The sequence below is a fragment of the Chanos chanos genome, chromosome 10 (genome assembly GCF_902362185.1).
Source record: "Chanos chanos chromosome 10, fChaCha1.1, whole genome shotgun sequence".
NCBI lineage: Eukaryota > Metazoa > Chordata > Actinopteri > Gonorynchiformes > Chanidae > Chanos > Chanos chanos.
In genome coordinates, this window is record NC_044504.1 from 18,137,246 (window position 1) to 18,148,225 (window position 10,980).

A 10,980-nucleotide genomic window follows, 5' to 3' on the forward strand; every position below is an offset into this window, starting at 1 on the left:
TATGATGATGGTAAACTTATGTGAATAAACCCATCTGTTTGCTTTTCTTGACCTTTTTGTTAAATTTAGAAGTTCTTTTTAATATTTCAGAAAACATTTCTGTATAGAATTTACATTTTCTGTTTAATTTCATTATTTTTCACATTGTTTTTAAATTGTTAGTCCTTTCATATTATTATAGAGATTAAAGATTTTTGTAAATAATATATTTGTTTCCAGAGTCCCAAATCCACCAAAATGGGATGTTCAGTGCCCATCTGAGATAGAGCTGCTGTTGCGTGACTATAGTCGAGCACGCGAGGAAGCAAGAACAGAGATTGCCCGGGCTCGTGATCGACTTCGTGAGAGGACAGAGCAGGAGAAAAGACGTTTGCAGCAACAGACTCTCTCTCAGGCGATGAAGGTGAGTGTCAGAGGACACAGGGACAACATCACATGCAAATACTGTCCAAGCTAAACTATTGTTTTCCTGACCTCTGTTTTTTCTCTGTTTCTAATGCCTTCAGAATGATTTGCGGGTTCGGACTCGGGTCAGTAATAGTACTTTATGTACCGGCTCTAGTCTGAGTCTTTCTTCAGGACCCACATCAGGCTACAACAGTAGCAATGCAGCCCTAACTAAGGAAGGGTCAGCACTTTCCACTTCAATCCAGGTGTGCCATTGCACTAGTGATAAAATAGTATTTTCTCAGGCGATACTTAGCAGCACTTAAAAAAGCCTTTGTCTTGCTGCGTGATTTCATTGTTTAGCCCTTCTTAGATTACAGGAGAAGATACAGGCTTGAGGATCAGGACTCAGCCTCAACAAAGCCTCTCACAAACTTTAAAGACCCAGTGTGCATGGATGTCTGTACAAGGTGAGTGTTGACCCACGTGCTGTATTATTATGAGTACTGATACATTATGTAAACCAAACCTAATTACGCTGTTTCACTTTTTGCTTCAGATGTCCGCCTGGAGGTTCCTGTAACAGGCTGTGACCTGCAGTCCTCCTCTTCCCCATCCTCTCCTCCCTGTGCTCGCCAGCGTACCCTTTCTTTTGGCTCACCCTCCTCTCTGTGTACTTCCTATCAAGACATTGCTGACTGTACTCTTGCCAGTGTCTTATCAGAGGTGGAATGGTTATATTATATTATATTATATTATATTATATTATATTATATTATATTATATTATATTATATTATATTATTCTCTGTATATCAGGTGCACTTGGCCTCTGCAGGGAATGTTAGAAATCTACTGTCAGGGAGGGCCTCAGCTGGATGGAGGTTGGTAATCTTATACTAGTAATCTTGAATTGGTAAACTATTGATTACCATAGAACTGTTCATGTTTTACGTTGTCCGCTGAACATGCTCTTATCTCTCACCGTTCAGGCACCAAGGTGTAGAGCGAGGAGTTCAGACCTTCTACAGGCCTTCCCCCAGGCCCACTGCTCACGGCTTTCTTGGGGTAGTAGAGCTGGAAAGGCCCCTGGCCAGCCTTTGGTGTACAATCCGAGACCACTCTAAGACTCACCTCTACCATGACTCAGTCAGATCAGCCTGGACCCGACCACTAGATGACGACACACAGCTGGGTGAGCAGTACTTACCTGGCTGTCTTTTGTAGTTTACTTCTGTTAAGGAAAGGGATAGGCAGTGTTGTCACAGAGAGCTCTTCTTACACCCACCCACAGCTCTCACTTCAGTAGAACTCCTTTGAGATTTCTTCATTGATTGTGTCTTAAAATGCTTCTTTGTGTTTAACTCCTGGCCCTCTGTTTCTCGTATCAGTCTATCTGCTGACGGACCCAGGCCGTTGTCTCCTCAAACAGCCGCGGGATTTCTGTTGCCTCAGCACTGAGTCCAAACAGGTGTGTGCTACTGGTTCTGTTTGCATTAAACACAGCACAGTGTTGCAAAGTGGATTGTTCAAATTTGTACCTGTATGTCCCTTTTTAATCATTTGTCCATTAAGTTGTTCATTTTTAGTTCACCTTTAACTCTCCTGAGTAATGCAACTTCACCCTGTAAGCTTATACACCAAAAAGGCCAGAGATTTTGTTTAGAACATTGATCCGAGCATCTCTTCATCTCAGGAGGACACGTGGGTGTTGGCAATGCAGTCTGTGTTTGAGGAGTCTCTGCCACGCCCCAGTGTGGATGCTGTCCGTGGTGAGATGCTTCCTAGTGCATGGATCCTTCAGCCCAGTCAGCGTAATGGGCGAGAACTTGTCACAGTCATCTATTTGCTGCAGGTGAGCTTTTATACCCTTTCATGATATTGAATTATAAACATATTACACATAACGTTAATCTTTTTCTTAACCACTTTCTTTTTACATGCTCACATCTTCAAATAAGTTAAACCAAATTATACCTGTGGACAGCACGGTGTAAACAGACGTTTCATAACCAAGGTGCCCTCTGCTTTTTCTGTCTCCTCCCACAGGTTGATCTGGGAACTCCAGCCCTGCCTCAGAGACATTTAAGCACAGTGGCGAGAAAACAGTCGGCTGTCATTGCTGACCTTGATTCTTTTTTCTCCCTGTGACAAACCAGGTTCCATATTTGGCAGCGAGCACTTATACTAAAGCCCTTTTGACTTTTGCTAAGATTTGCACCATATTTATTTTTCTTTTACTTGATTTTTCTACAAGCACTGATAGTTATGTTGATATTTTGAAGCAACTTATCTTGCCACTTCTTACGGGAAGTCTTAATGTGTTTGATCTGTGTGGCCTTTTTTTTAATCAACTGTTTGCCATCTTGGGTACTCTGATCTGCTGAGGTGTGGACGACAGCAGGTCAGAGAGGTCAGCTGTGATGTTAAGACCAGGCTGATAATGCTTAGTTCTCTCAAAGCACACTAATATTTTTATATATTTAACTCAGTCCCACTGAGGATAAGAGATTATCGGTTTGATGAATGACACACATTCAGATTACTACCAGTTACCTGGACAATCAGGTAACAATACTCTACCAGTACGCTTACACATATCACACACTTAGTTTTACAGAGTTCTTCAAAAACAGCTGATAAAAAACACTTGTGAGTGGTGGATGTCTGAATGTGTTGTATCCATTCACTACTGCAGTTAGCCCCCATAATTACCAATAGGTGGTGTATTTTATAGCCATTCTTAAAGACAGTTTAAAACACTTGCTACCCCATCACTGATTTTTATGGATACTTTACTGCACTAACATTACAGGTTTTTATATGTTAAGAATGCATCTAGATAAGCTTGGTCAGTGGGGCTATTACTTTTGCTCTTTTTTTTCAAATTGATATTTATGTAATTGATTTTGATATATTTCAGTATTTACTTTATCTTACGCTATTTTGTCTAAGAAACTTATGCAACAGTAGTTATGTGGGTAATATATATGTTTTCATATGTGTGTGTGTGTGTGTGTGTGTATATATATATATATATATATATACACACACACACACATATATGTGTGTGTATATATACACACACAATTTATTATCAGTTATTATATGTATGTCTGCTTGTATCAGTTTGTAACACTAATGATAAACAATGGCATATCTGTGATGTATGAACAAATCTTTACATGCTGATTTTAGTCTTAGTTAAAAAAAAAAAAAGAAAAAAGAAAAGCACCTGTTTTCACTGTGTGTGTCAATATTGGCTGTTAACGGGCTCATTGAACTGATTCTGTTTTTCAAAGTTAGGAATTTCCTGTTACCCATGAGCTCAGGACAAACTTTGCTGTTGCATTAGAGAATGTGGTGAATTCAGAAGTTCCATTTGGAACCCAAAATGAAGGATATGCTGGATATTGATTCCAGCGGAACACAGAGTTTCTCTCTCAATGTCTTTGTCTGAGGGAAAGAGAGTTTTGTAATTATATGTTGAGTACATCAGTAAATATCACGTTTTATGAATTCATATCTGTACCATGTCTAAATGTAAAATAATTTATATTTAAAGTTGTTTTTCTCATTATTATTGTATTCAAAGTGCGTTTTTATACTTGTCAAGCAACCCTCTCAGTCTTACTGAAATTTAACTTATTTGTGAAAACATTATTTTCTTAAATACATTTGGCATTTTCCTCATAATTGTGTCTCTGTCGTTTAACTATGTGCTATTACTGAATTGCTCAATACAGTTACATAGATTTCTTTTGTTTACATTGAATTAATGAAAGAAAATAAGAAGAAAATCTCATTGGTAATACATTCGCAGACATCACTGGGGCACACTGAATGTGTGGTTCTCCCATTGCATATTGAGGTGAATGATTCCATTTTAGTCATCATTTTAATGTCTTTATTGCCTTTCCTTATACTGAGAGAAACGTTCACATTTGAGATAAAATACGTTCCCGGGACATTTTGAAATATGTACTACTTTCATTAAAACTATTTAAAACAGAGTACTCACAGCCAACGATTTTCCAAACCCCTTCCACTTTAATGCAGCATGTAGAGCATTCACTAATGTCTGACTGCAGGCAAAGGGACAACTGTACTTTGTGGACATGTTGCCAGAGACATTTCTGTGAGGGAGGCGGGCATTGGTATAACGACAGTTAGGGTGGGGGTACTTAAGTGCCTCTGCCATTTAAAGTCACTGACTCTTGACAGGAATGTGCACCCCCTGCGCAGTGAGACAGCGCTCCATGCGTACGTTTTATTTTTAAATTTTGGGTGGGTCGGACGCCGGCAAACGGGAATGACCGTTGTGTGCGGCGACCCTCCATATTCCAGTCCCTGTCCCATACCCCTTCTCCAGGCTTTCTCCTTCCATCTGCCGCGACCGTAACCCGACGCTCATCGCCTTTATTGGAATTATAATTGGCTTTAAAATAGGGATTCCTGAGGAGCAAAAATCAAGCAGAGGATAACAGTTCACAAGTTTTGTATTTCTAGTACAGGTAAGTGTTTCGCAACTTTCGTAAATTTCTTATAAACGCTGAGGAAGTAGTTTATTTAAGTTATTAATGTCGCCTTCACACTGTATAAAGTGGGCGTAGAACGAAATTAGTCTGTGTAAAAAACAAATGTCATTGGTGTTGTCCTTCGCTCATCTACAAACATTTGAGTCTTAAGCCTTTCAAAACAACATGAATAATGACGCCTGTCAAAATGTGCTATCCTTTCGCAGCCTTCTGACTCCCATTGGTATTTTCTTTGGCAAAAGCCCGGTTAAAAAAGGCAGTGACCTGTTGCATGAGGACCCCGCAGGTAGCGCACATTAGTAGCGTACTCGTGCTGAGAGGGACAAAGAATGTGTGTGTGCGTGTGTGCCCGCGCGCGCGTGTATGTGTGATCCATCACACTCTGTGAATCTTTATATTGAAAACAAGGGCTCGGTGACAGTATGCAATTAACTAGGGGTGTTTTGGCTATATTTCCCAGTCTCCTTCTCTCTCTCTCTCTCTCTCTCTCTCTCTCTCTCTCCCTCTCTCTCTCTCTCTCTACTGGATAAACAAAGCAGCTTCACAGTATCAGTGAAAGAAAAACAGCTGGGTGCTGTCACAGTCTCTTTAAAATAACAATGGAAATAGGTGGGTAGTCTGGACTTCACCTTATAAGGGAAGCTGGCAGTGTTCTGCACATTGATGCACACTGCTGGAATTAACTGCAAATTCTAATAAACTCACTCCAGGAATAGTCCAGCATTGATCATCTTTCCATTTCAGGTCTATTCGATTGCAGCCTCTGCCTTGTAGGTGAGCAAAACTGATACAAGAAGCGGTGCAGTAACTTGATCATCACTAACCTTTTAAATATTCATTCATATTTCTTGTACAGATATTCCTTCAATATATCACAACACTATTATTAGAGCACTTAAACTAAGGGTACTGTATGTAAGTATTTCTAGTTTGTAACAAAATCAGAAATTGTGTCCCTGTCTTATGTGTGTAGTCATGTGACCATTCTCCTGATTCTTTCTATTCTTTAGTGAATGACATCTCTGACAGTAATGTGACAGAATTCTCTCTTAAGTTTCCTATATATTAGATTTTGCCTGAACTTGCCTTCTCAGCTTGAATGTCACTGCCATACACAATTACCAATGTGTCACCACTTCAGCTCTCAGCTGCTGATACAACTGTACGCAAACATGCTGTAGGGTCACGAGCGTTGCCACACCCACCTCAAATTTCAGTGTGTGCTCTTTACACACTTCAGAAATACCTCAGTAATGCTGCCGCTGCTGCCTCCTAAACAGTAGTTGTTAGAGTTGCCATCTCATTGTCAGCATTGATTTGTTGAAGACTTAGAAGAATCTGATGTTGATGATGATGATGTTGATGATGATGATGATGATGATGTCACTGATAATGATGATGTCACTGATGATTATGGGCATCATCATCATTAGCATAATCAAAACAAATGAGAGTAGAAATACATTTATGAACCATAAAATTTACAAATTTTTTGGAAAGCAAGGCAGGAAAAATATTTCAGTTCGCCAGCAAAGTTTGGCAGCGTTCTCCAATATCCATGACCTCACTCTGTTACTTTGTGTTTGCCATGGATACATAACTTCACCAGGCTCTGCAGAGGAAATCAGCTGTGGTTGTTGTTTTTGAGTCATTGTTCCTGTTATTTTACCCTGTAAGGTATCATTACACTTCAAGCAGTTTCACCCTGGCTAAAATCTAACTATAGAAAGACTAAACAGATTCAAGTACTGTGTAAATTCCCCTATTACATAATAGTGATGTCACAGAAATGCAAAAGAGAGACTGGAGGGACGCCGTAATGAAAATCTGTAAAGAAAAGCTTTGAGTATAACTTTCACTTCTGGGCCATGACGAGGTATAATTTTTAAACTTGTTTTCTAAGTACCTATCAGAGGTACACCCCATTGCTTGGGAACAGTCATTTGAAATTCTAGTGATGCAAAGTTACGTAGTGTAGCAAGAATAAACGTACACAGACGTACAGTGAGCTAACGGCAGGAGTGTGGCCAGGTTGTGTGTGAAGTGATAAGGGGATTCCCACTCCTGGGTGGAGCGTCACTTAGTGATAATGTACCCTCTGCACTAGACTGATACAGGGACAGACAGGGCCACCACTGTCTCCTCTACCAGAGTCTCCCCAACTCATGAATTATGCTTTCTCCTCCCATCATCACTTATCTGTACAGCCAGAGGTTGATCTTATTTAGATGTGTTGTTCCCATTTAGCTTAGTATAATATGGCAAACTGTACATATTTGATCAAGACCTCCAATTTGACGGTTTTTCTCCCTTTCTTTGGACTCTCTCTCTCTCTATCTCTCTCTCTCTCTCTCTCTCTCTCTGTCTCTCTCTCTCTCTCTCTCTCTCCCCCCTTAGCTCTATGTTTATGTGTACAAAACACACACTTTTAATTCGATATGATAATACTCGTGGTATGATAGAATGTGATCCATGAATGTTAGCACATAGCAATAGTGTTGGTAATGCATGAAGAAAAGTTGTGTTCAAAGTGCAGAAATCCATTTAGATTTGGGGGTAAATAAAAAAAAAATGAATCCAACAAAGCAGTTAAATACCAGAAACATTGTATCACAGACACCACTGCAGTGTGAAACAAAGAAAACACACAGGTAAACTCTGTAAATAGGGACTCTGCGATGGAGGGAGGCCATTTGTTAACTCTCTCTTGGGGTTGCCTAGCCCTTGCACTAAGTGATAAGACTACACAAGAGGAGCATGCCTCGCAAAGATAGAGCTATCTTAGCAGCTAACCTTCACCCGCCATTCCACTATAGTGCGTGCGTACACGCACACACACACACACACACACACACACACACCCCTGTTTAGGATGACAGTTGGGTGGTTTAAGCAGTTAAGCTGAAAACTAACATCTTGTTTGAAACTTTGTGAAGCACTTTTTCAAAGCTTCTTGTAAAAATTACGCTCTTCCATATGTGGTCCAATACATATGTTGCCAGGACTCCTTTTGCTCTCACAGTGTAATTTTAGATTTTGTCAGCTTTATACTGAGAAAGAATGAACATATAATGTATCTATATCAATCTGAAAGGCACAGTTTACGCATGTGAATGGTGACCCGCCTTAAGGAAATGGTCTTTCATCTCTTTTTCCTTTCATTGTCTATTTTCCAGGCGTTTTCCAACACTGAACACATATCATTACTTCAGCAGCAAGACTGAATTCTCTTTATCTTTCCTGCTCTCTGGTGGCCAGCAGCCATGACGACAACCACAGACTTCGACAATACTGAGATCACGCAGCAGTACAGCCGCATTAACACACGCTTTGATCTTTCTGATGAGGAGCTGGACAATGACAACAGCTCTGCCCGACTGTTCGAACGCTCCCGCATCAAAGCCCTCGCAGGTCAGTCACACAGGGATACTATTAAGTGTGTGTGTATGTATGTGTGTGTGTGTGTTTGTGTAAAAGGCCTTGAGGAGCCATTGAACGTGAGGAGAGGAGTTGTCATGCGTAGATATACTCTTCTGTGATTATGTCGGACTGATAAAGCACTGTTAGTGATCTTGGATCTGCTTATTTCTGTAGTGCCAACACTTCATGTGTGGTGAGACAACAAGCAGTTTCCTGGCATGCATCTTCTTCTTGAAACATGTGAGAATGAGTGTGAGAAAGAAACTTCTCCTTAGTGGCAGGAGCTTTAGGAATGGGATCAACGAATGAAACAAATGGAACTTTTTTTGTGAGGCATTTGCTTCTTGGGCTGTTTTTTAACATATTTCTCTGTAGTCATATAGTGTTGTGGACCTAGACATAAAAATACATAGATGTACATAGACATTTATGTGCACACACACACACACACACACACACACACACACACACATACAAACACACCACACCAGCAGCTGAATGCAAACCCACTCCACTCTCCTACGCTCCTACACTCCAGAGATCATTCCCACATACCCAGAATGCCTCCTCCTGACAGACCTGGACAGCTGCCCTCACTGTCTGTCTGCCACCATAGTTTGGATCGCTCCCCTAGATATAGCAGTTCACCCGGATAGCAACGTGTCCTTGAAACTACGTTGCTTAGATATCAGGCAAAAAGCATGCGGTTTACATCGATGTTCAATCAATCTCCAATGTTGATTTAGCATTGATCCTTCTCATTGTATTGGACATCTGTTCAATCTGGAAAAAATCCATGTCCTACACTGATTCAGCACTTAAGTACTGCACTTGCCCATAATCACTGAACTGACATTGAAGTACTGTTTTGTATTGTATTTCAAAACAATGTTGCATCAGTGGTTATGCCATAATCAATATAACGTTGAAAGCGTGCCAATCCAGACAGCAAAACGTGCTGGAAACAGTAGTGACCCAGTTTAGTGGTGTCCAGTTTCCCGTTGATTACACAACCCCCATACTGGCTGAGGAAGGGCGTAGACTTTCCTCGTACCATCAGCCACTTCTTCTCACCTGACAGCACAGAGGTTCGTATCATGCCCCCAGATACATCCACCACCACTCCGCACCCTGACCTGTCAATGGTAGTACAGCTTCCTACCTGCAAACAGCACTAACTGGGTTTTTGTCGATGCCCTGCTAAGCCATCTGAGCACCTGTTCTCTTTTCTCAGAAATGCATTAAATATTAATATAACAACGAAATTTCGTGTTTTTCATCTATAATGAAAAGTTAGATGAGGTCAAATAAATGAGAAAATGCCCCTTGGTCAGGACTGCATAATCACTCCCCATCTCCCGACTACACCTCATCACCCTGACCTTAGCAATATATGTAGCAATATAGCAACATATTTATATTTAGTCGTGAACTTTCACCTGCCCCTTTCCATGCTGAGGATTCATACCCTGCTATCACGGCTTGTGTCTGCCTATTCATCTACACGCACACACCTACACGTAGGACAACTTTTATTATAATGCTAAGTGCTGCACTTTTTGACTGTGATTTGCCTTGCTTTTTATGATTATTATGATTATTCCAAGCTTTCATCAATGTTGCTCATTCAGTGATTCACAGTATTTCTAAATATTAAGTTTCAATGTTGAAAACTTCACTTTATATAGATGCTGATAAGTGCCCATTGAGCATGCATCTTTTTCACACAATTGCATGCTGTTCACAAGTGGGGAGCTGTCAGGGCTTGTCTCCCTGTTGCAGCAGCAGCTCCCAGTGATTGGTCAGGGGCATCAGATTAGTGGTGAATGGATCTGGGAAGCATTGCGAACCTCCGTGTCCATTACTGCTGTGACGTGATAAGAGGCAGCTGATAATATATGACAGTACCCTCCCCTGCCAGCATGGGGTTAGTGCTTAGAGGGACAGGGTGGTTTTAAATAGTTTTCTTTGAGGCCACAGACACAGAACTATCCTAATATTTCCTCACCACTGACCGACTTTGAAATATTTAAAGTACAGCAGTAAATGTGCTGGGTAAGTGTTGGAAGAACTGTGTTATTCAAATGCAGAGATGAAGCATGCCTTAAGGACAGAGAGTGTCATTTTAACCCAGTCATTTTAACTGTTGTTTTTTGGTCTATGAAAGCTCTGTTGAGCTGTTAGAAATAGACTGATGTTGTCTCTGAAAGCTCAGTCCAGTGTTCTGTCTCTTTAAGTGGAGAAGAGAAGGGGAGAATGTCTCTGGTGTTATGTGTTGCTGCTGGTGCACTGATGTTTCTGTAATGCAATTAGAGTTACTTGCCAGACACAGAGAGAGAGCGAGAGAGAGAGAGAGAGAGAGAGAGGGAGAATGTGTGTGTGAGGGAGAGGGAGAGAGATGTTCCTGATCCGTCATTACAGATTTACAGCTTATAAAAAGATAAGCGTGCATGTGTATTTACGTAGAGAAGACAAGTGATGATACATGATGATGCATATATACTAAACTTGAATGTAGTCACACCACGCACACAAGCAACCAATTTACCAGCCAATCATTACAGTGATGCCACATAATTCCAACAAATCACCTTTTACTGATACATCAGTACATGCTTGTACAAGGGTATTGTGTT

The 10,980-nt window shown here is 40.7% G+C and overlaps 1 protein-coding gene and 1 long non-coding RNA gene across 2 annotated transcripts; both read left to right on the top strand.

Moving 5' to 3' along the window:
• Nucleotides 1–607: 607 nt before the first annotated feature.
• Nucleotides 608–1,099, top strand: LOC115823186 (uncharacterized). Its single transcript, XR_004025629.1, has 3 exons — nt 608–653; nt 761–857; nt 947–1,099. It is a non-coding gene; the product is annotated as an uncharacterized LOC115823186 (long non-coding RNA).
• Nucleotides 1,100–1,227: 128 nt separating this feature from the next.
• Nucleotides 1,228–2,537, top strand: LOC115823376 (stAR-related lipid transfer protein 9-like). Its single transcript, XM_030787425.1, has 5 exons — nt 1,228–1,274; nt 1,379–1,581; nt 1,778–1,857; nt 2,083–2,241; nt 2,436–2,537. Exons 1-5 carry the CDS (start codon nt 1,228–1,230, stop codon nt 2,535–2,537), a joined length of 591 nt encoding a protein of 196 aa, XP_030643285.1.
• The last annotated feature ends 8,443 nt before the right edge of the window (nt 2,538–10,980 follow it).

Coding starts and splice junctions, on each gene's coding strand:
- LOC115823376 (XM_030787425.1), top strand. CDS start 1,228: ATGTTAGAAATCTACTGTCAGGGAGGGCCTCAGCTGGATGGAGGTTG. Junction 1,275..1,378: donor CCTCAGCTGGATGGAGGTTG/GTAATCTTATAC, acceptor CTCACCGTTCAG/GCACCAAGGTGTAGAGCGAG. Junction 2,242..2,435: donor CAGTCATCTATTTGCTGCAG/GTGAGCTTTTAT, acceptor CTCCTCCCACAG/GTTGATCTGGGAACTCCAGC.